General features: G+C 34.3%; 1 protein-coding gene across 1 annotated transcript; it reads left to right on the top strand.

Moving 5' to 3' along the window:
- Nucleotides 1-272: 272 nt before the first annotated feature.
- LOC141401499 (dipeptidase 1) lies at nucleotides 273-26,750 on the top strand. Its single transcript, XM_073981818.1, has 11 exons — nucleotides 273-818; nucleotides 17,890-18,092; nucleotides 18,609-18,765; nucleotides 18,832-18,964; nucleotides 21,027-21,177; nucleotides 21,280-21,349; nucleotides 21,542-21,718; nucleotides 21,843-21,927; nucleotides 22,207-22,282; nucleotides 22,382-22,520; nucleotides 25,453-26,750. Exons 2-11 carry the CDS (start codon nucleotides 17,926-17,928, stop codon nucleotides 25,558-25,560), a joined length of 1,263 nt encoding a protein of 420 aa, XP_073837919.1. The 5' UTR covers nucleotides 273-818; nucleotides 17,890-17,925; the 3' UTR covers nucleotides 25,561-26,750.
- The last annotated feature ends 305 nt before the right edge of the window (nucleotides 26,751-27,055 follow it).

Genomic DNA, 27,055 nt, shown 5'->3' with positions numbered 1-27,055 from the left:
TCTTCCTTCCATCACTTCAGTCTTAATTTAAATAAAAATTTAATTTTAAATAAATGATTGTGTTACTAGAATAGTATTAACTTTGAAACAAAACCGTTTCTTTGGGTCCCATAACGAAGACAGCGATAAGTACCATTCTGTAATAGCGTGACAGTTTTTAGGAGAGTATCTATCATCTTTATCCATTTCTCTAGTTGCGTTATGTTTGTGGCCGCTCTTGTGAGACAAAAATACTTGGAGTGACATTGAGTCAGATAGAGGCGATTAAACTTGAGTTCAGTTCCATTTGAAACACTGAACGGTTAAGTTGGATACGTTGCCACTGGAGTTGCGCCGGGAAGTCGCCAAACGTTGTCTTGTCCCAATAACAAAACTAACAAAAACACATTTCATCACATCAATGTGAACAAATATTTGGAATTGTATGTAGGGACCCGAATACGTATATATCAACATATGTGTACGTCACAACTTGGTATATGTTTAAATCGAAATAAAACACTGTACATTCTGTAAACATTAGTGAAATATAGAAAAACATTGTCTAGGCAATGTTCATCCAAGTTCAAAAAATACGGAAAGTTCTTATGTGCCAAAAGAGAACACGTGTTGCACTTGGCGACAAGTAGATTGTATTCCAAATCAAAACCTTTACATCATTAATGACCAAACGTATGTACCTGTGATAATAACAAAGCAACACGCGAATCAAATATCTATATTAAGTAAATCGACGTTGTGAAACTAGTGCTGAATATATTGTCGAAACAGCGCCATAAATAGCACGTCAAAGATGTTGATTGTCCATTACACCATTGGTAAGTTTATGTACGAGTATATCATTCAGCTTAGAGGATTGTGGGTCATGCCCCAAGACATGACTCACCCTAGGCAAACTGTTCTTTCAGTTTACCCTAATAAATTTTTAATTTCCCCTATGTATCGGCTAAATGTTCACCCGACATTGTCCGCAATGTTTGCCTGATATTTTATCGGTAATACCAGGAAAATATATAAGACAAAGAAGCATACACATATGTACATATAAATACCTACGTATACATTATGGGTAATGAAGGGTTCTCTAATAAATACTAGAGGCTCAATTGACTGATAATTAACTCTAATCTCAATACATAAATACGACAACTAAATACCTCAATATGGTAAAAAATATGAATATATTTCAAAAAGTTGCAGTTGCAGAATACGAAGTGCCAAAGCCAAATCGTAGCCAGAGCTTCTAAATTAATCACTAAGTGACAGCTATACCGAAATGTCGACCTGTGTATTTTTCCTATGTGTGAGGGAAAGTTAAAAAAGAAGTAAGACAACTTTATAGTCGGACGGGACCGACCATGTAATATCCTACACCACAACCTCGGGCACTAACTTTCGTGATATGTTTTGTGCAAAAATTACATGAACTAAAGCGAAAATATGTGTATATGGAAGCTATATCCAAATCTGAATCGATTCTCACCAAATGCAATAGCGTTCGTCATTTGGACAAAAAATGGTCATTCACAATTTTTACCTGTATTGGATAATATAACGGGTCGCATATATTATCAATACGAGTAAAAATTGTGAATTAAATTACAAAATTACATGGACAGACGGACATTTATAAATCGAATCAGAATATGATGCTTTATAGTTCATATGTCTATTTCGTTTCCTATTGTATCTTACATACAAATGCACCAAAACATACTACTCCTTTCCACAATTTGGTGTAGAGTATAAATACGGTGGTCGACATTCCTTTAAGCGCAAGACAACTTTTGTCTTTATTCGCGAATTTAACTAAATTTGCTTAGGATTTCTTAATAAAATATTTAATCTTATTAAAATTTAACGAATTAAGCACAAAAACTAGTGCATAACAATTAATCGTTTAAGCGCAATCTACTAAAAATTTAAAAATATGGACTTAATATCAAGTTTAAGCCAGCATTTATAGTAAATAAATTCTTAATAGGACGTATGCTTTCCTAAATGCATAAAAACGAAAATCGCAATTGTTGCTATAAGATGTTGGGTGAATCGCTTTGAAGTTGTACCAACACTTCTCAACCGCTTTTTTTCAGATCACTGACTGTTGTGTAAACAATAGCTGAGATTATGCCTCTTAGTTTTTATCCCGAATTTAATAAAAACATCAATCTTTGCATGATAATACATTGATTTTCTGTAATTATTTATTGGTTCGGCGTAGGAATGGAGTCATTATCTCGCTGAAAACTACGTCTCCATAACATGTTTATTTAAGATGGGAAATCTACATCCTTAATGATATGTTTAAAACCCCACATATTTTCGCTGCCAGTTTAAAGTCCTGCTCTATATTAAAGATAGATACTTTGGGGCACTCTCGTCGCTATTTTGCACACAGCTGAAAGAAAATTTTAAACATTCAATCGTATAAATTGGCGGGTTAAATGTGTTAGTACGACTTTTGCTTCAAAGCCAGTCAAAGTCATAAAACAGCAATTCCAAATCGCGTTTTTATCATTCAGATACTATAGGGTCTATTAAAAATTAATCTGTCAATAATTAAATCATGTTAAGCTTTTCTCTTGACTTTTAAGTCGTATGCGCTTAAACGAGCGCCGCATAATTTTTAAGGGTTTTAGTGAATTTTCCACGATTATTCGCATCTGTAATATTATAATACAATATATATATATAATTGTTCCACAAGCATCCCTGGCGGGACAGGGGAGAATTCTCTCGTATCAATGAGTGCACGATTCATATTAGCTCAATGATATGGGGCATACAGTTTATATCCGAGTCCGAACGGCGTGTCTTAAGACACCACTTTGTAGAGAAGTTTTACATGGCTGAAATGCTCAGGAAATGTCGCCAACATTACTGACATTACATTTGTTGAAAATTTGATTTTGCCTAGCCGGGGAATCGAACCCACGACCTTCTTCGTGCAAGCGGGTGTGCATACGGTTGCACCACGGTGTCACACATCTGTATTTTTATTGACTTTATTTTTCTCTTAGTTTGTTAAATTTTAATAAAACTAATTGTTTTGTATGTTTGTGGAACAATTATTATTAATTGTTTTGTAACAACAAACGTTTTAAAATTTAATTAATTCGCGAGTATATACAAATATCTACAAAAAATTGTCTTGCGCTTAAACGAATGTTGATCACTGTATTGAATGTTTCTGAATTTAGACATTCGTAAAGATTTAGCCACATTTTTCAAAAGTATTGGTTTCGGTTGGGTATTTATGCTGAAGGTATTATTTAACATAGGTATGTACATATTTAAAAGTTTTAAGTATGCTATTAAAACTTGTTGTATACCCTCCACCATATAATAGAGAGTATATTAAGTTTGTTATTCCGTTTGCAACTCCTCGAAATAATCATTTTAGATCCTTCAAAGTATATATGACTAGAGATGGGAAATGGGCAAATACCCATATATAATATATATATGTATGTGCCACTAACATCCCTGAAGGGACAGGGGAGATTCTCTCATATCAATGGGTGCATGATTCATAGCTCAATGATATGGGACCTACTGTTTATCGCCGAGTCCGAACGGTGTGTCTTAAGACACAACTTTGTAAAGAAGTTTTACGTGGCTGAAATGCTCAGGAAATGTCGCCAACATTACTGAGGGGTATTTTGCCATAGCTGAAAATTTTTTGATGTTGCCTGGCCGGGGAATAGAACCCACGACCTTCAGCGTGCAAGGCGGGCGTGCATACCATTGCACCACGGTGGCACCCACCAGCGACCTATTAAAATGGGGAAATTGGGTAAAAATGGGTAAATAGCTAGTAATTTACCAATGCTTGAATTAGAGTAGAAAACACGGGGTTTTAGCAAATTTTAGCTTTAATATACATAAGTAAGATTACCTTATTTGCATACGAAGAAATCTTCAAATATGACCTTTTTTGGTCCTTATTTTGGTCCATATGGTAACAGTATCATCTTTGGTATATGAGAGCATTTAGAGCGGTTTTTTGAAGTGCTCCTTGCAGGACCATGGTTCATCGTATCCCATATATCAAATAGCTTTCTTTATCCTCGGTTTCAGCTGATTCTCTTGAGATTTGGTCCACACCGGTAAAATTGTACTTTTTTCAGCCTACGTGTTTTTTCCGCCACGTGCTCTCGATATTAAACATAGAAAATATCAAGAACGCGGATTTAAGCCGGTTTGTCTTTTTTGTTGCATATTTCTTTTTCTATATGACAGAAAAGCAAAATTTTTCTTTCAAAATACGTTTTTAAATACCCAAATAAACACCCAAAAAAGCAATTTACACGGAATTTACCCGAATTTTACCCAAAACATGGGTAAATACCGAATACGAATCACACATATATACATTAGGGTTAGTCATTTTTTTTAGATTCAAAATCTGTGGAAATAGCATATAGGGCAGGCAAAAACAAGCAGAATTGCGTTTTTACTTTTTCGAAATTGTAAAAAAACCTTCCGCACAAAATGCAATTACTTTAGCTAAAAACAAACTTTTTTAGTTTACTTTTTTTTTAATTTTTAAATTTGAGAAATTTTTTTCTGCAATAGTTGTTCTTGGAAATAATTTTTTTAAGTTGGTTTTAGTGCATCGATTTCAAATATGCAAAAAAACGATATAAATTATGTATTATGACATTACTTCTGTATTGTCAAACTTTTATTAGAGCAACTTGTTTAACATTTTTAAAACTGGGAAATGAAACCGAGTTGCAAATTTTAAAATCGATGTAGCTTAAAAACTAAATGACAGATTTTTGATCAAATTGCATATTTGAAATCGATGCACTAAAACCAACTAAAAAAAATTATTTCCAAGAACAACTATTGCAGAAAAAAATTTCTCAAATTTAAAAATTTTAAAAAAAGTAAACTAAAAAGTTTGTTTTTAGCTAAAGTAATTGCATTTTGTGCGGAAGGTTTTTTTACAATTTCGAAAAAGTAAAAACGCAATTCTTATTATTTTCGCCTGCCCTACATGCCATTTTCACAGATTTTTGATATTCGAAAAAAAAATGAAAAATGACTAACCCTAATATACATACATATCGAAAAGTCAAAAAAAATTTTAATAATCCAGTTCAAAAAAATTTAATTTTTCTGAATTGTTTTAAACATGATTTCATCCCGGCGAAAGGAATTATCAATTGGCTTTTCAGCTTTTTGAAATGATGCCTTTTTTTAGCGAAAAACCGATCAATTATTTGTAGATCACTTATCCTGAAGATGCAATTCAAGTAATTGCGAAATATTGATATACCAATAAATAAATGATTTAAATATATCAAACATTACGACCTCGAGCTTGAATAACATATTCCCAAAATCGAAAAACCGAACTCTTTAAGTGTCTACTCACATTTCGGCTCCCAAAACAATCTTAAAAACAGCTACTAATTATATTGGTCGAAGGGTCAATTTTTGGTTTACTTCATGCTATATGAGTACTGAGGTCCCATAACCTTAGGGAAAAAGTTGTATATTTTCAAAAAAAAAAAAAAAAAAATAAGAAAGAATTACCAATATTTCTAGTTTCCAACTACGAAACCTCAATTGAAACCAAAACTATACAAATCTGTTTAGCGGTTTGCATATTATGACAAAAACAAAAAAATATATTGTGCAAATTTATAAAATTTTTGGAAGAGAAAATATTTTTTAAATTTTGTTTATGAGTTAGTTGAAGAAAATGTAGGGAGTTATTCTTCTATTTTTTTGCGAGAAAACTTAACAATTTGTGTGAAAATTATATTATTGAAACCTTTTAAGCATTTCTTAAAAAAATTACTTTCTCTAAAACGAATAGTTTTCCTGCAATCGGGGTTTCTTTTAAAAGTGCCGAAAACTTTGAAGGGTAATATAGGTGTATTCTTACATGACAATGCCTTGGTTTTTGATTGAGAAAATACTCTTACTACATTCCCAACAAATCCCTGAAGCTATATCAATGTAACATTTTTGATTCAATTTTTATGGCATATATAAGAAGTGTTTTTCGAGCTTGAGGCCTTTTCTTTTCTTCTTTTATTAACAATAAAAAGGTCGAAAAACTGAAACATTCATTGTTTTTATGGCATATTTAAATTTTTCATCATAAGTCGAAATATACATATCATATATCGAAATATTCATAGTCATATCAATTTATGAGTAATCGCGAGTACTTTAATATTATTATTTTTTCAAATACCCGAATGCGTGTCGCAGTTAGATCAAAAATTCGACAAAAGAATACTTATAATAATGGGGGTATAAGTGTAATGTTCATTTTGTATTCTTCTACTTTTACTCTGGGCAGATATTCGTAATTTGAACGGTTTGACCGGAAATCGAATGAAATACTGGTTTGCTTCAACTTGTGTTTACCTATTTTTATTCATTTACGCGGTCATAACTTCAACGCAAATTAGTCACATTCTTGAGCTTTGTGCAAAAACACTTCGTTTGGTGCACCTATAGTTATATTTTAGATATAATAGTTCGAATCTTGGCTTCACCTATATTATTATTATTTTTTTAATTTCACTCATATATTCTTCAAAAAAAACAAAATACATGCACTTCAATTCGAAACCTCCCACAACTGATATAAAAAAATCACTCTTGAATCTTCCTCTACATTTATTCAAGTGACATCTTCGATCTTTTTCTTGTATGAATTCTTCTTCGAGTCGTGTTTTAATCATTATTTAGTGTTATTTCCCTTAATTTGTGACTCTTTTTCGTGCCTTTTTTAAGTCATTTACGAGCCCTTTGTGAGTAATTTTTCAGTCTTAATATTTCGTTTATTGGTTGTTTATATACCCTTAGCCTTTAGGGGGTATATACACATTGTCCTTGCGGCTCTCTTTACTACGATACTATTGTTTCGGGGGGCAAGTCCATACTTCCTGAGATAGTGGGCTAAAACCTCCAAGAAAAATGGCAAATCCGCAAGATTACTCTCGCAGGAAGATTATGGTTGGTCCAAAGATTGCACATAATATTATTTCATCAAGTCAGGTTTTAGGTCGAAACATGGACTATATTGGGCTCGTCATTCGGGTACCTCCCACGCAAAATTTCGTCTCTGATCGTTTTGAATTTTTTTGCAAAACGTTCTTACGAAAAAGGCCTGCCGGTACCAACTAAACAGGGTATTACGTAAGATAACCCTCGGAGGGAGAAACGATGTCGTCCAAATGTTGTATTATCGTATTATTTCCTACAGCCTCGAATTATGTCCGACTATTGACTATATAGGAACACTCTTTCGGTTATCTCTCAGACAAAGCTTAGCAGCCTAAGGACTCGTCTGGTCGTTTTTAAATTTTTGATAACACTGTACAACACAAAAAATAATTACGTCGATAAGTAACCTAAATAGGCGTGGCAAGTTTCGCCCATTTCTACAGGTTTTGAAATATTCGACATCAGATTCCTTGGAATTCCTTGGAATCATTTTAGGTATAAAGTGTCTTTGGCAATATTACTGGCAACAATGCGGGGTATCTTTTTATGAAAAAAATTAACCCTCATACGGTCTTTTTGGTCCATTTTTTTTCAAAAACGTTTAAAAAGTCCTTTAAAATGAGATCGTATCACATCAAAATATTCTACAAAATTATTTGTCATAAAGTTTTACTATAGGTCCCCGAATACACCAAAACTCTAAACCGTACCTAAACGCCAGGAATCTACCAAAAGTAAAATCACGTTTTAGGTTTAATGTTGTGCTTTATCTGAGTTCATTAAGTTTTGTGGGACAAAAGACAAAAGTATTCTTCATCAAATTTCCATATAATTCGCCGAATAAATGAAATATGTATTTACAATATATATCAACAAAATATATACATCAAATTTGCCAACAAAACACCCAAATATTTTTTGAATAAATTAGTTTTGTTCTTTTTTCGGGTTGAAGAAATATTCTACACAAAATTTCACTATAAGTCCCAGAACAAACTATATATCTAAGTAAAACACTTTGTTAAGAAAATGACGTTACAAAATTAGATATTATAGGTAAAAATTATTTGTTAAACTTTTAGACTCTTAATTAAAATTTATTCCTAACTGAGTCAAAATCTCCTAAAATACTTCACTTTTTGGGGATTGTTTCAAAAGAAGAAATATTCCAAATCAAATTTCATTATGAGTCTCTGAACAAAAGAAATTTGTAGCTATAATATTTAACATCTCCCGAAGCTTTTCCTTTTAAATACGATTTAGGACCATATTCTACCGTTTCTATTCACATTTTCGTTATCTGCGGTCACAAAATATATTTTATTGATGTTTTTTCATAATAAATTCTTTCAGAAGATTATGTGTGCTCGATCCAAACTGTTTTTGAAATTTCTATGGTGAATATATATAAGGAAAATATTGACAACCCAGATCGGACTAAAATAAAGTCATCAGGATAAGTCGTAGGTTCCTGATATTGTATGTGAAAATTCTGGGATAGTCTACGGCTATTGTCCAGTGAATATATATCTGACATATGAGTCATAACATCCATGATTTTGGCATGGTCCTAAATACTATAATGATGACAGCTACTCCTGCTCCGATAAAATTGACTGAATTATATATCATATCTATAAAAATATTCAAAAACCCACAAAAATAAATTTTTGTAACCATTTTTGTGACTTTAAAGGTAAGGTCACATTAGGCAAATATTTGCTCAAAAGTGACAAATATTTGTTTGCCACAATCTGACCAGCAAATATTTTTCAAAGGCAAACAAGAAACCAGCTTATTTTGGGAAAACAAAACTATTTGGAAGCAAACAAAAATTTAACAAAATTTCTTTCAATATGAACACCGTTCAGCAAATATGTTCCTCCTTTTTTGGCAAACATTTATTTGATTTTAGAATTTGTAAGAGCAAACAAGATCAAATATCTGCTAAAACACATTGTTGTCGTATATTAAAAAGGGGCATTATGACCATAAAATGACGAAATTTCTTGTAAATATATTATTCGAAGTCAATAATTAGTGAATACAGAAATAAATAAATGGGAGGTGAGGGATTTATATTGTATATGTATATATGTATGTACATATGTATATTCTACTATATTCATGATGTTCGAAATTAAACTCCCCCGAAACGGCCGGAACGAATTTGATAAAATTTTGTGTGTAGATTTGTTAGAATATGTCGTTAACTATTTTTTATAGTAAAACTATTTTTTCGCAAAATGCGAAAACTCTGAAATTATTAGACGTATTGGTATACATTACAATAGTAATCGTAATATAATTATTGGTTGTGTTTATAATTGTACTGCTACGCGGATTTAGTTTTGTTATTTATACATCCAATACTGTCTTGAAAACAACCAGTAAGGAAAGGATCATAGTCGGGCGGGGCCGACTATATAATAACCTACACCACTGTGAATATGTAAAATATAGGAGATATAAATCAATTTGACCTGATTTCTATATAATATGGTACACTTATTACTAGACAAAATTCCGTCACACATTTCAAATTTCATCAAAATTGGACAGATCGGGCGAAAATATATATGGGAGCTATATCCAAATCTGTACCGATTTCGATATAATTTGGCATACTTATTTCTAGACCGAATTCAGTCATACATTCCAAATTTCATCAAAATCGGACGTTTATAGCGTGTTTGGAGCAGCAAATACGTCAAATCGACCGAAAATACATATATATGGGAGCTATACCCAAATCTGATCCGATTTTCACCAAAAGCAATAGCGTTCTTTCTATGGCTAAAAAATTATATTACCCAATTTTCAGCTGAATCGGACAAAAAATTAGCTGTACGTTGCGAACAAAAATACATGGACATACGGACAGACATGCATAAATCGACTCAGAAATTGATTACATGTATGTATATCCCCAAAAGGAACTATGGGTCATTTCGTTTCCTTTTGTATGTTACATACAAATGCACAAAGACATAATAATAAAGGTATAAAAACCGTCGTTTTAATCCCGATTATATGTCAACTATAATAAATCGGTACAAAAAATCCTTCTTTCTTTTAAAAATATTATCATGGCAAACTGTAAAAAGCTGCGGCAAGATGTCAATTTTTTCGAAAAATTTTGAAGAAGCCAAACAATGTACCGCATATTAAATTTGACACTGTATTACATTTAATTATTGGTTTTGGTTATTATTGTTATACTACGTGGGTTTTTATTTATATGCCCAATATTATCTTCACAAACTTCACCAACTAATTTGACGAAAAAGCGCAATATTTTTATAAAAATTTTAATTTTCATAAGTTAATACAAAACAAGTAAGAAAAGTCTATAGTCTGACGGAGCCGGTCATGGGATACCCTATACCACTATCCCTGGACAATCGCTCTCCACGGAACATATTTTCAATGATTGTGAAAATTTATTTATCAAATATCAGAGATGTAATGTATAATACTTATGACCAAAACCAAAAAGTTATCTAGCATGAGAAAGACATTTGGTAGCAGGAAAGGAAAATTTAGTTCACACAAACTAAAATGTAATGAAACCCACTTATGTAGTACTACTACTTCCGTTGTTTAACCGCTACGTTATTGAAATTATTACCAATTTCACACAAAAGTTTCAGTCCATTTAACCCCCAAATTATTATCTGATCTTCACGTTGGTTTGTGCGCTTCTTCTTCATCATGGGATAAAAATGTGGTTCTCTACACGGAACCCGTTATATATTAGGCAGTAGGCCCGTTATCTAGCAAACACTTTATTGCAATTTACATCAGAGGAAAGGTCAGTAGTTTTTTTTCCATATGTAGGCTACTTTGCGAAATATATATGTATGTCCTCAAGGAATTAAAATATCGACCAACAATACAATTTTTATGTTTTTCATACAAAAGTAATGGTCCATTTCACCCGCTAAAGAATATCAGATCATCATTCAAAGTTGTAGGCATCTTTTTCGACCTATACTCTTACCCGGTGCAAAATTTCGTGACTAATGATGAATAATTGCGACTTCTAGCGAGTTTATTATTACACTACAAACAAATAACGGAATATACTAGGCTGTAACTCTGTTATCTGATCATGCATACCAACATAATTGGCATCAATTGAAAGGTCAAGCGTTCCACTTTCAAGTATATCTCACTTGTCCGGAATGCCACTTCCAGGAATTAAGATATAAGCTGTATATTAAACATTTTCACAATTTTCACACAAAAGTTTTGGTACATTTAACCCTCTAAATATTATCCGATCGCCATCTCAAATTGCAAGCTTCTCCTTTGTGATATACTCTTACATTATTTAAAATTACGCGTTGATCGGACTATTATTGAGACCTACAGAGGCGCTAGAAAATTGGAAAAATATTATGTTTTTGGTCCATTTCACCCGCTAAATATTTCACGATCATCACCAATAAGGGATCTATTCTGATCTGAACCCGACCTCCATACAAAATTTCGTGACGATCGGTCCATAATTGCGGCCTGGAGAGTGTTTACAATTTATAATGGACAGACGGACGGACGGACACACATCTCAAAATCGCTTTATCTCGTCGAGATATGAAGAATGGTATACCACATTGGGGGTCTCCGACGAATATTTCGCGGTGTTACATGAATTTTTACCAAAACAAACTTATAATACCCTTTTCCACATTGTGGTATTAGAAAATGTTTTCATTAATAGAAAATGTTTTCATTGCAAACTGTATTCACCTTTTTGGTTGAAATACTACGTTGACAAAATTTAAATACAAATATCTATGAATTCATAAAAAACAAAATTGAAAGCTGTTTATAGAAATAATTTTCCAAGGCACAATGTCAATGTGCCATAATGCACATACATTCGCAACAATACGCAAACGAACTCATTCCGACAAGGAAACAGGTGGTCTTTGATTTGCCTTCTCCACAACAAACAATAAACAAAACGCCATTTTCATTATTTCTCTCTCTCTCTTTTTCTCGGCCAAATAATTTTATGTTTGCTGGCAGTTTGCTTAAACAGTTTCTGGGTGAAAATATCTTTTCAAATGTGAACACACGTCAAACATGTTTGCCCATTGCGTTATTTGTCACTATTTGAACAAACAAAATGTGTCAAATATTTGCCTGTAATGTGAACACAAATAAAAATTTGTATGAATTTCACATTTGTTTGGGCAAATAAATATTGGAAAACGAATGTGTACCAAATATTTGCCTAATGTGACCTTACCTTAAGTGGGTTTATTATTAAAATCAACTACAAATATTTGATCATTCATGTTTTACAAAATTATTTACGACTGTATTAGTAAAATAACAAAAATCTTCATTTTTTGGGTAAAAATCGTCAAATCGTCATATATCAATTGTTGACCAAAAAATCGTCAAAATGGCGATAAATCGTCAAATCTGGCAGCCGTGCTTACCACAGTGTGGTGGTGTAGGGAATAAAATTAAATAAATTTTGAAAGTATCAATACAAACTTTTATCAGGCAAACTTTTGCATACCGAGAAAATTCCGCAGGCAGGTTTCCCTCTAGCAAAAGGCCCGAAATGCTTAATTATATAGACAGTTTTGAAGGGTCTAATTGAGTTAATTAGGTTAATAGCTATAGTAGTTTATGTGCACGTAACGTACGCGGCTCCTGTTTTCAGCGAGAACATTGCAAGAAGCAACCAACCAATTCGTATTCATCTAGAGAGAGTGCAAGGGGAATGTACGATAACACTGTGCAACATTTTTAATGTGACCTCGTGCAAACAATTCGAACTGAAGATTTTTTGAGAGTACAGACCCAAGCGACAAGAAACCCTAGTTGGGTTTTGTTGTGTCAGATCCAACTCGGATTTTATGGCCCCATCTAAACATGGTTAAATATTGAGTTTTAAAATAAATTCAGGGCTGTATCTCTGAAACCAATGCGAATCTTCTTCTGACCTCTGAAGCAAATTTGTAGATAAGGACAAGAATAAAATATTTGGATAAATAATGAACTCGAAAAACTACATTTATCGCCTCAAACTTCAAAATATATGCAAAAATTCTACAATTTTTATACATTTCGCACCGTATCTCCAAAACCGTTAATTTATTCTGAATATTTTCTTTTGGAAAAATATTCCCTGGAATGTAATACATAACTCTTCGGAACATGTCATTGTTGTAAAATGCCTCTATGCCGTTGTTTTCAGTGAATTTTTCAACGACTATTTAATAAAAATGTCAATAATGTAGTGAATTCCGAAATGCGAGAAAAAACTGTTGGTGTGAACTGTATTTGAAATACATGTTCTAAAAGATATGATGCAAAATACCGCTGAAACAACATGAAGTAAGCATTTTAGAGTTTCAGAATGTTCTGAAAAATTGTTGAGAACATTATTTGGAAGATTTTTGCAAACGGTTACTTGGTTCAACTCCCAATAGTTTAGCCGATACTGACCAGAATTTCAGCAATTATGTAAAATTTTCTATATTTTATAGATTTTGATGCCCTAGATGGAGTTTTTCTTATGTGGTAAATTCAAAAAAGTGTAGATTTAGCCCTGTTTAGATGAGGCCATAAAATCCGAACTGGATCTGACAGGACAAAACCCTACTAGAGTTTTTGTAGTCTAAATATGTACTTTCAAAAAATGCATACTAGAAGTTGTTTGCATTTTCAGTGTTGCATAGTGTAATAGTCATATCGGCATATAGAACAACTTCAACACCGCACAGTGGAAAAAAATGCAGATCTAGCGTGCAGAAAATAAAAGCCTATGTTTTACTGTATGTTTATCCATAATTATGATAAAAATAGCTTTATATTAACAATTTCACTTCATTCAGTGATATATTTGGTCGATTTGTATTTTTTATGTATATTTATACCCTCAGCCTTTAGGCTATGAAGGGTATATACACTTTCATACGGGCAAAATGTGCCTCATCGAAATAATGGTTTTAGACCCCAAGTATGTTTGGACGAAATGTGTTTCAGACAATTTGGAGTCGATTGAGCAATGTCCGTCCGTCTGTCTGTCTGTCTGGCTGGCTGGAGCGCACGATAACTCTCGAAGGGATGAACCGATTCGGTTAAAATTTTGGCTTTCGTAATATTTTGTCCAAACTTAGTTTAAGTTCGAAGATGAGCTATATCGGTCCACTCCTTCCGGTACCTCCCCCACAAAAGTTCGAAAATGTTCGGAAAATTTGTGCGCACGATAACTCTTGAAGGGTGTAACCGATTTGGTCCATACTTTGCCCATCGTGGAGCGTGTACCAGACTTAGATCAGGTTTTAATATAGACTCAATCGGTCCACTCCGTCGGGTACCTCCCACACAAAATTTTGGAAAAGTTCAGTTTAGGAACATCTCTCGAATCGCTTTGATTTTTGCTTTAGCAACTTGTATTCACTGCCCTCCATACGACGGTATAAGTTACATCAGGGGCAAGTCCATACTTCTTGAGAAAATAGCCTGAAAGTTGCAAAAAACCCCTATGACACCGTGTGAGGAGGTTGGAGGGCAAAATAACTCTCGAACAGGGCTGCCGATTCGGTCCAAAGTTTGGCCTTAGTAATATTTTGTCCAAACATAGTTTAAGTTCGAAGATAAGCCATATCGGTCCACTCCTTCAGGTACCTCCCCCACAAAAGTTCAAAAATGTTCGGAAAAATTGTGCGTACGATAACTCTTGAAGAGAGTGGCCGAATTGGTCCATACTTTACACATCCTAATATATCTACCAGATATAGATCAGGTTCAAATATGGACTATATTTGTCCACGCCATCTTGCACCTCCCACTCAAAATTTCGGATACATGTTCACTTTAAGACCTGCTTTGATTTTTGTTGAAGCAACTTGCATTGCTGCCTCAATTGCGATGGTAAAAGTTGTTTCAGGGGCAAGTTCATACTTCTTGAGCAAACATCCCTGAAGTTCTAAAAAACCCCTATGGTACCATATGTAGTGGCTGGAGATCCATTCTTTTTAGTATCTCCTCCGCAAAACGTTTGATATTAAATCCTAATCAACATTTTTGTCAGTTCAAACGCCCAAAATTTTTAAAACTCCCTAAATACATGCGTTTTTTGGAAAAAAATTGTTTCAATATACACAGGCTGAGGGTATATCTCTGTCGGCAAAGCCGACTGATACTTTTTTACTTGTTTGGTATAACTCCCATAAGGCGCTACCTCCCGATTTATGTAATTTTGATGATGTTAGCCGCATTATCCAACTGAAATGGCTGAAATTTGACATTTAGTCTTTGTTGGTGGTATAAAATGTTCTGACAGAGAATTGTCGACACAGCTCCACTTTTTGATATATCCCCCATAGGAAAGTACCGCCCGATTTTAAACGCATTATCCAACAGAAATGGCTGAAATGTTGGCATTTAGTCTTCGTTGGGGGTATAAAACATTCGGACAGAGAATTGTCGGTAGAGGTCCAGTTTTTGATATAGCCCCCATAGGAGATTACCGCCCAATTTTGCTAATTTGGAATATTTTACCCGCATTATCCACAGAAATGGCTGAAAATTGGCATTTAGTCTTACATATATATTTACATATATTCTAAGTATTTGGTTACAGATTATTAATCTTAAAAAATAAATTATGTATACTTTACTTCTTTAGATAGCGGCTCCCTATATCGATCGTTGGTAGAAGTACTGTGAGACGAACTAGATATTTTCGGATCGGAAGAAAATAGCAACCTGTTGAAAAGATCTCTCATTGTTTCTTCACGACTTATTTTTCTGGTGTACAGTTTTTTTATTTCAGCCAAACTTCAAAAAGATCTTTACGCAAAATTGACATTTTTGTATTCACAATTCACTTTTTCAAGAACTCAAACAAATCCCGTTCATTAACACTTATTGAATGAACAAGAATCTATGAATAGGCGAATTAGCAAAACACTTCTATACCTGTATCACATATTGTGTGAGAAAGAATCTATGAATAAACGTTCATAAAATATGGATTTTGCCATTCATATGTGAATGAGTATGTACATCTATACCTGTATCTGATCCTCATAAAGGGTGCCGAAATTAGCATGAATCTTACGTTATTGAAACCCTTTCTTGACTTTCCACATAAAAACTTCAATACCGTGGTGCAATGGTATGCACACCCGCCTTGCACGCTTAAGGTCGTGGGTTCGATTCCCCGGCCAGTAAACATCAAACACTTTTCAACGGTGGCAAAATACCCCTCAGTAATGTTGGCGACAAGTGGTGTCTTAGACACGCCGTTCGGACTCGGCGATAAACAGTAGGTCCCATATCATTGAGCTAATATGAATCGGGGTGCACTCTTTGATATGAGAGAAGTCTCCCCTGTCCCGCCTGGGATGTTGGTGGATCAATTATTACTATTACCTTTTCATAATATTAGTAAACTATTGGAAAAACAGCAGGTATAATAAAAGGCAATAAACTCCACCTCCTTACATACAGGTGTAGTTACGTTTTTTAATAAGGGCAGCATGTTTAGTTAAAACCCTTGATGCAAGATGACTTTCATGATACATATTCAAGAAAGAAAATTACCTGTTACCTAGCTAAAAATTACCTTAATATGAAGGTTACATCAATTAACTTTTTAGAATGTTTTTATTGTGTTCCTGTGTCTTTTCCTGAGGTAATTTTTCCAGCCGATTTTGTTGTAATTTTATGTATTGAGTTATAAATTCATAGATGCCATTTCACAAGCAGTACATTCATAAATATATATTGGGTGTACGAGTTCAAAATGTGTCTATTCTGCACTTTTTATTAATAAAAACTTGAATTTAAAAGTTTGGTTAGAGGCGTGTCACTAGGTATGCAATTTTTCGAGATTTGGCATGTTGCAGCAGTTGTCTTTCTAATCCCATTCTTCTTAGAACGTCCTGGTTTGATACATGGTCAGCCCAGGGTATCTTTAAAATCCTTCGATAGACCCATATTTCGAAGGATTCAAGCTTTTTCTCATCGCTAATTTTGATGGTCCACGTCTCAACTGCGTAAAGTAGTACAGACCATATATAGCATTTCACAAATCTGTCTTTTGTTGAGTCGTGGTGGTTATGTCGTGGTTTGTTAATACTCTTTTATACTTGAAAAAGGCATCTCTGGCCATCTCTATACGTCGTTTAATTTCGTTTGACGAATCCCATTTTTCGTTTAATAATACCCCAAGATATGTAAAATTTGTGACTCGTTCAATATTATTATTTTTAATTTTTAGTGTGGTGTTATATTGATCGTTCTTTGCGATCACTGGGAATCTAAAATGTCAAACCGCTATTTCGCTAAAAATATAGCTAAAATTCCCAAAATGCAGAAAATCAGGAAGTACCGTTATAACCCCCATAACCGAAACATGGACCTATGGTGAACATTTTTACTGAAGAAGTTTCCTGACTGCAGGGAAGATCAAATGTCAAGTTACGGATAGTTCAGTAAAAAAATTTAGCTACAACCCTCAAAATACCGAAAATCGGCAGGTACCGTTATATGGGTGCTATACCAAAACATGGAACTAGCAAAAGCCTAGGTGTATAAGAGACTGGCTAAAACACATGTTAGGACCTAGCTCGAATTTGGCTTGTTCGCTCTTTATTTTTTTTACCAAAAATTAGTTATGCAAGAACGGCATGCGTTTGTCCAATCGTAAAAAATATCTGTTTGTTTTTGCTATATTATATGTAAACGATTCGAGATTTGTACCAGATTTATTAAATCAAGTGTGTCTTCAATTATAATTTTAACAAATATTTAAAAAAAAATTAAGCAATTTGAAGTCCACTTCAAAGTGGATATTATTCGAAAAGCTTTTTTCGGATTTAAGTGTAGGCAGTTTTTAATATCCTCTTTCTTTAATTGTTCCATTTCCAGATATCCATGTAATTAGAGCGCCACTGTAAAGAGGCAATGAAATCGCGCAAGCTTCCTAAAGGCTTCGTGCTGTGTGGCTTGAACTGCTTGACATTCGTGTATTTTCCATTAGTGTTGCCGATAGTGACTTGTTCGAGCAGTGACTTGGATTATCGTTTGCAACGAGTGAAAAACGTACTGAAGGAGGTTCCTTTGATAGACGGGTATGTTATTGATTAATAGTGCATCATATTTGAAATCGGAGTGTAAATCAGGGCTTCGGAGTCGAAACCGTTATCGGACAATTTTCCTGGATTCGGTGTAAAAGTCACCAATTTCAAAAAAAGAAATAATGGACGTATCGTTTGCAATGAACTGTTTTAAGGCATTTGAGTGGAAACAAAATGAATGTCCAAAAATCCTTCCAAAGCCTTTTACGAAGAAAAGTCGTTTAAATTCTTTAAATGTCAAAAACAAATAAAAGGTCTTTGTAGGATTACTCTTCATATGGTTCTCTAAAAGAAATGTGACTTTTTAAGATTTTCTTAAATGGAATGAGCGTTTAATACGCTCTCGTCACCAAAGTTTTTCTTGAGAGTTGGTGTTGGCCGGGTCCGTATCCTTGTATAAATAACGGAAGTCATCGTTATAGATAACGAAATTGTTATTGAAAAGAGTAACTCTCCTTCCGTCGATCTTTTTAATGTGAAATTATTCTCATGCAAATTTCTTTGCTACAGACACAACGATTTGCCATGGAATATAAGAAAATTCTTAAAAAATCAACTCAAAGACTTTCACTTTGCCGGCGACCTGACAAAGGTGCAGCCATGGTCAAACAGCGCTTGGAGCCATACCGATCTGAGACGCCTGAAGGAGGGCATGGTTTCGGCACAGGTGAATATAATTGCACCACTCGTGGTTGACACTTCCTTTTTTATTTGTCTTTTGTACATACAATAGTTTTGGTCGGCGTACGCCCCCTGCTCATCTCAACATCTGGATGCTGTACAATTGACTTTGGAGCAAATAGATCTAATCAGGCGACTAGTCAACTTGTATCCACACCAGATGTCACTTGTAACAACTGCTTCAGGTAAGTGAGAAGATAGCTTAAAGCCATAAAGGAATACTGTTCGTACAAAGAATCACAGTTTGCTTTCAAAATTCTGTAATGTTTTTCCTATTCCTAATTCCTTCATACTATTTATTTATTTTCTGTAAAAACAGCATAAGTCGATATGTTTCTAGATAGGAGAAAGATGATTCTTTTTGTAATTCCTGTTAACATGAATATATACGTTTTAGTTATCAAATTAAAAAAACTACAAGGTGACTTAGATGTGCCAATATGAACTATGCAATTACCTTATTATGCCCTCCATCATAATATGGAGGATATATTAAGTTTGTCAGTCCGTTTGTAACTCATCGAAATAATCATTTGCGACCTTATAAAGTATATATTTTTGATCGGCGTAAAATTCTAAGTCGATTTAGCCTTGTCCGTCCGTCTGCCTGTCGTAATCACGCTATCTTCCGAATGAGTTGAAATAGAGGTCTTAAATTTTGTACTCGTGTGTCTTTGGTCTGAACTTAGATCAAATTCGAAGATGGGTTATAAGGGTCAACGTTTTGGAATAGCACCCATATAACGGTACCAGCCGATTCAAAGTATTTTGACGTTTTTGGATATATTTTGAGTGGTCCAGTAATTTCTCCACCTAAAACTTTGGACCCAGTTACCTTCGCAACAGAAAGGCAATTAATCAATCCATATTAGCTTGGAGTATTTCATGGTGGAGGGTACAAAAAATTCGTCCGAACTTAACGCTTTATTTTTTATTTTTTTAAGGTGGTGTGTTGAAATTCAATTGATATTAAAGCGATTTCCGCTAAATTGATTTATAGCAAATAAACAAGTGACGATAGAAGTAACGAGTAACTAAAGCAATCAAAAACCAGTAAGAAAAGAATCAAAGTCGGGCGAGGCCGACATGAAATCAGCCGAAAATATATGTATATGGGAGGAATATCCAAATCTGAACCGATTTCAAAATTTTTTCTAGACCTAATTCCGTCACAAGTTTCAAATTTCATTTAAATTTGACATGTATAGCGTGATTGGTGCACCAAATACCTAAAGTCGGGCGAAAAAATATATATGGGAGCTATATCCATATCTGAACCGATTTTTACCAAAATAAATAGCGTTCGTTCTTGGGCCAAAAAATGATCTTCCCCAATTTTTATTTGAATCGGACAATAAATGCGAACTGTACATTGATTACAAACATACATGGATAGACGGATAGCGGACGGACATACATAAATCGTCTCAGAAAATTATTCTATGGGCCATTATTACATGTGTTCTTTTACTGTCTGATGCATTTGAGAACGCAAAATAAACCAATTTGGAGGCGTTAAAAATATAATTTTTACATTGAAATTTAACTCCAAGAAGCTCCTCCTTGAAATTCAATAATCACTTTTAAATTTAAGTTAATCGGAACGCTATAAATCTGTACGGTAAATCCAAACTATAACAAAAGAATACTTATAATAATGGGGGGTATGTGTATCTATAGAAGAAACTAAGGGTCTATCTCGTTTCCTTTTGGATGTTACATATAAATGCACATAGACATAATACCCCTTACGACGGTGTGGTGTCGGGTATAATCATAACAGGAAAGACAAAGCAAATTCTTATTAAAAAAATATTATTTGCTCTAAAAGAATTATCAAATTACTCGCCTATGACAGAATATAGAACACAGATTTTTAAATGAGTTTTGGTTTAAAACATACATCGAGCCATATAATTATGCATATCGCCTTACCGGAAATCTCCAAAAATTGAAATAACTAATTAAAATAAACTAAATTTCGACTCGATTTATGCTGTTTTAAGTAATTTTACTGAAAAAAAATATATGAAAACAAAGAAAATTGAAAGTAAAAAAAAATTTAAAGCCTCAGGTTAATTGAAGGAATATTACAACAAAGACAGTATGACGAAAACATCAAACTAGGGTACTAGTTTCGTGAAATTATGCATTTTCACATAAAAACGCATATGTTGACTACCTTTTTTTATAAAGTTACTTGTGTGTTTCATTATTGTTAAATTGATATCTCTTGTTGAAACACAGGAATAGAGAAAACCCACAAAAGCGGCAAGATCTCAAGTTTGATTGGTGTAGAAGGGGGTCATGCAATTGGGACGAGTCTAAGTGTACTTCGAATGTTCTATCAACTCGGAGCCCGGTATTTAACGTTAACACACACGTGCAACACACCCTGGTATGTTTTGCTTTCCTAGGACGTGATCAAATTGTCCACCTAAAGCAGTCACTACATGTACAACATACATTCATACATACGCATTTATTTCTATAATTTCAGGGCGGATTGCTGCAAAGTTGACGAACCTGGAAAATATCCCCATATTGGGGGTCTATCGAAGTTCGGAAAGGTAAGAATCACATTTGCCCACTGTTGAATTTTTAGTATGTAACGAAAATAGCTTTCCGATGCAATATTAACAAATGCTTGTGCCATGTAACATGCCATTGATGCACATCGATAGATATTTACACTGGTGCTTCCTTTGACTGATTTCATATTTGCTTTTGTTTTGCTTTGACATATCCAATGTGCGGAACAGTTAGTTGTGCAAGAAATGAATCGTCTGGGTATGATTGTTGACTTGTCCCACGTGTCTGTGCCCACTATGTTGGATGCACTAGGTTCCTCAAAGGCGCCCGTAATTTTTTCACATTCTTCAGCGCACGCCATTTGCAACAGTTCACGCAACGTTCCTGACCATGTCCTCCAGAGAATTGTAAGTTGATGCTTCCCTCCACCCGACGGTTAAATTGTGAGATAACCATTGGATGTTGATTTAATTCTGTACTCTTTTCTTTTACATGTGCTTCGTTCTAAATTGCCGTTTGAATATTCTCAAGGCCATAAACGGTGGCCTAGTAATGGTGGCCTTCTATCCGCACTTTGTGAGTTGTTCCGGACAAGCTACGCTGCACGATGTAGTCGGTATGTAAATTATTCCAGTGCACATTCTGTGTTGGCAGATTTAATTGAATTTATAAAGGGACAGGCACACCAACCGAAAACGAAACAAATTTAATTGTCGAGAAGCTCAGGGCGACATAGAATGCTGGCCACATACATACATACACCATCGATGGCAATGTGGCGACAGATTAAGGGACTGGCTCCTTGTCGCCCAGATGCTCGTTCTTCGGTGTGTCGTCCACGTTTTACGTAATAAATAATAAAGGATTTGTGCACTTGCTTTTCTTTTTACACCAGCTCACATAAATCACATACGAGAAGTGGCGGGCATTGATCATGTGGGCATCGGAGCCGGGTACGATGGTGTTAATCTGTAAGTATCTGTCTAAGTTTTATTTTTTTTCACTGGTCACTGTAGTGTTGGTTGGGTGTAGGGTAAGCCGTTTTATTGTTTCTTTGGGCTTATTTACAGAGTTCCAAAAGGTTTGGAAGACGTTTCTAAGTATCCACATTTGTTAGCAGCCCTGTTGGAGTCTGAAAAGTGGTCTGAAGAAGATATTGCCAAATTAGCTGGAAAAAACTTAATACGGGTCTTTAAAGAAGTTGAAGCGGTGAGTGAACCCACAACATTTTTCAGAACTTAGTGAATCGTTATACATTCTACACGATTTCCATTTGAAATTCGAAACTTTTCATTTAACATTTGAGCATTTTATTGCAAATTCGAAATAAAATGTCTTAACCGATAAAAATCGCTAAACTGAATTTTCGGTAGAGATCGAGATAAAGTAATAATAATGGAGTATCCGAACTTCATATGGTTTTGTGGGATTATTATGCATATAAAAAGCTTGTATTTAAAAGCGGGAGACTTTTTTTTAAAAAAATTTTGACGGATTTATGGCGAAAAAACTATTAATTTAAAAAAAAAAAAAAAAAATTTTGTCAGTTCACAATTTTTTAAAAAAATTATATTTTTAATTCCTCTTCGCTTAAGTACAAGATTATTAGGTTCTTATTGATCCCACAAAAACATATGCTGATCGGTTTATTCGTATTCGAACTACAGTGGACTCCGCAAACTGCTTTAGTAAAAACAGCGTTTCGTAGGCGGCCATTTGTCGGACAAATGAAATATTTGAGAAGCACAAACAATTGCTCAAAATTGACAAATTCTCCTAGCCCGGTATTCAGGAAAAACAACAAACAAACAATCCCTTAGCAGTTCGTTTCTTCAGGACTATAAATCTTAAACTCAGTTAGAGGTTGTCCTTCTTGCGCAGGATTGTATAAATTTTGCATAACTTGAATCGCACGCTAGAGTTGGGTAATACTGGAACCTTTTTCCTCCACGAAAAAACGGCTCTGAAGAACTTTTGTGGGGGAGGTACCGGAAGGAGTGGACCGATATAACCCATCTTCGAGCTTAAACTAATTTTGGACAAAATATTACGAAAGTCAAATTTGGAACCGAATCGGTTGATCCGTTCGAGAGTTATCGTGCGCTCCAGCCAGCCAGACAGACAGACGGACGGACGGACATGGCTAAATCAACTCCAAATTGTCTGAAACGGATTTCGTCCAAACATACTCGGGGTCTAAAACCATTTTTTCCATGAGGCACATTTTGCCCGTATTAAAGTGTATACACCCTCGTTAGCATATCTGCTGAGGGTATAAAAAACGAACATTGTACCGGTGTTGGAACTATTTAGAACGATTTAGAACTAATTGGAACTAAATTTGCCTCACTATGTAGCACGCTCACAGCACTGCGGGTCTTCAAGCATTTGAGTCATTTAGAGCTGCAGATAGTAATTCAAAATCTTCAGCGCGGAACAATTGACTACTGAACCAGTGATCAGCCCATTAGTAAGAAATTAATGGACAACTTTTACGCAACCTGTTTCTGGTTTCAGTCACCATAATAAACTCAAAATGAGCTAGAATGGTAGGAGACTACCTGTGTACGTCTGGTTAAACTTTACAAAAGTGATCTCACTCCTCTCCGTGAGGTGTCAACACCCGAATGCATTCTTAATTTTAGTTTCACCATTGGCGAAGACTGCTTTCAATTGAACATTGAATTGCTCATCAAGTCCTGCAGAAAGATCTACTCAAAGTTTGGTGATTTAGCCGACCCATGCATTTCATCTTTCATGACACGAAGAACGAGATCCTGCACATGATGCTGAACTTGGATCCAAGGTGACCTTGTTCTTCGAACATTTGCTGTAGTCTACAACACCTGTCATTTTGCCGGTATTCACGGTTGTTATATCGGCAATAATGATCAGAATTGATCCCCAGAGGTTGAACTCATCTAACACAATCCAAGTACTCCTTCATCCGAGCAGCTTTCTTGTAGATAACCTTGCAATTCCTCTTCTATTATGCTACCCTATGCTCGTTGATGCTGCATTGTTATCCACCCAAAGACAGTATGTACTGGTATCGCTAAGCTTGTAAGTGTGGACGCAGTTGCTTCCATCATCCCTAACATTTCAGCTACAAATTAACATGGGGACATCATGTTTGATAACGTGGGTCTTATAGATTGGGACTATATAGATTCATCCACATTTAGTCGGTGTCATGCTTAAGTGTTCCATACGTAATTTTTGACTTTTTGAGATATAGGTGGTTTCCAGGGTTTTAGCGAATGCTCTTTCTAAATTTCTGGCCTATCTGGTCTAGTTTCTGAGATATCCATGTTTCGACCTAAAGCATAAGATATTTTCAGGTGTGAAATTAATATTTAAATAACTTACAAATTTAAGAACACATTCCAATAATCGGAACTTTAATTTTCGATTTGGAAGGTTTGAATTTATTGTGGCAAAAATGGGAAAATGTTTTTGCCACAATATTTTCCATTTGTGTCATAATTGTGGATATGGAACAACTCGACAAAAATTCTATTTTTAAAAAATGATCTAAAACTTTTTTATTTCAACAGATATTCCTGTAACTTTTGAAAAATATTTTCTATATACTATTACTATTAAATTTAGTGTTTAGCAGTTGTGACGCAAACAGTAAAATTCGATTATCTCAAAACAACAAAATGTCGTATGGAACACTTAAGCATGACACCGACGATTTACACCTTATGATAAAGGTCATGAGTCATGACCCAAATATCAGATATTATATCAGACAGAGAGAGAGAGAGAGCGAGGGAGAGAGGGATAGAGGGAGAGAGAGGAAAAGAAATAGATATTAGCCCTGTTCCAGAACTAAAAAGTTTTTACAATTTTTACCACTTTTACACATTTTGCGTTCCTGTACACAAAATTTATATGAAACTCGTTTACGACTTTTACCACTTTATAAAGAACGGGAACAGGCCAATTATCTCCATAAACAAATTCTTAATTAATTTGTTTTTATTAATTGTATATACATATGTATGTAGTTAATGTATTCGTTACCAGGAATCAAAATTGAGTCTAATAATTTATTTTAGATTGGGCATATTAAAATAAACTTTTATTTTTTATTGTTTTAAATTTCGTTGTTCTGTTTCTTCCATCATTCTAGGTAAGAGACGAAATGGAATTGTTGAAAGTGCCACCATTGGATCAATCCATTCCAGCAGAAGACATAATGGGGAGATCCTATTGTCGCTATCAAGGTCCAAGAACATGATCATACCTTCAAGACTACTCAATTTTTGATGTGGCCTCTACTGACATTGTGGCCAGGGATGCTGTTGATGGACATCTGGTTATAACGTCATGCAATCAATACACACAACTTGGTCATTTAGTGTAAACAACATTAGGCCCTCAATGTTTTTCGTTTCGATAAAAATAAATTATGGTAAATAATCTGGCTAAACGCACAATAATTAATTTAGTTCGTCCGTGCCCAAAATATAAAGTTTATATGCTCTTTTACGTAATGGCCATCGATGGAAGTCGCAACATGATCTTTTAATTGCCTCCAGTACCAATGATTTTGTACGGAACACAGATTATGGTTTGCAAAGAAATTTATCTCGTTTTGGATACACAATCTTAGAAGACCACTTTTGTAAATTGTTTAGCTTCAGAATAACCAACGGTAAAATACATACATACATAAATACATACATATGTATGTATGTAGCTATACCTATACTTAACGGAAATTGACTAGAATTGCAAATAACGTTGTCGACAGCGTTGTGGACGCTATAAACTGCATCCCATTTTTATTCTTTAAGGATTTTTGAACACGTTTTAGTGTTATGCAAAACAACAAATATTGTAAGTTGAAAACAAAAGCTCATCAATTGTGTCTTCATATCATCCTTCATGCACACAAACAGTTCCATGTACTTATTATGCGCATGACCTTCTAGGCCCTCATCATGCCCATGAACAAACTCCCGCCAAATAGAAAACAAAACAGAACCACAAAATCACATGTCCGGTTTGTAAATACTAATAATAAGAAAATATAGAAAACACAACAAAAACACTGATGTGATGGAAATGTTACAATTAATCAAACTTGAAGTAAACTAAACGAAATCCCCTATCTAATAAGGCGCGAAACAAATGTTAAATTATCGATTATTGAATAATTACTGGAAGATGCTTTGGGCTAATCTAGAGTGTCATCTGTTATATACTATATACATACATACTTCATACATATTCATATTGCATACATACATACAGAAACCAATATACTACTAGTTGCATATATACTGTTGCCACATATGGACATGGATATCTATGAAATTATTGATATACACAACTGCAAGATAGGTAGTTAGTAAGAATAAATTAATATTAAGACACATATTTATAAAATAAACAACCAAATATTTTAAACTTTAATGAGACAAATTAGCACTGCGTTTTATTTGGAATAACCGGGTTTCTAGTAAGTAAACAAATTGTGTCATTGGTGTGGGATATTAAAGGCTTGGCTGATGTCACGATTAATAGCTTTGTATCGAATATATCGAATGTCCGTAATATATCGAATTCCGAAATATACTTATTTCCTCCCATGAAAATACAAAAATGTATATAATAATAACCTCAGAAACGTAGATCAAATTGGCAAAACACTGTCAATAGAATAATAAGAGAATTACTTTTACAGATTTCCTCATTTTACTTCTTTAATGTCAGTGTGGTCATTTATT

The sequence above is a fragment of the Musca autumnalis genome, unplaced genomic scaffold (assembly GCF_047663935.1).
Source record: "Musca autumnalis isolate F117 unplaced genomic scaffold, ASM4766393v1 scaffold_1, whole genome shotgun sequence".
NCBI lineage: Eukaryota > Metazoa > Arthropoda > Insecta > Diptera > Muscidae > Musca > Musca autumnalis.
The sequence above is the reverse complement of the archived record's forward strand: the minus strand, read 5'-3'. Positions and strand labels throughout refer to the sequence as shown.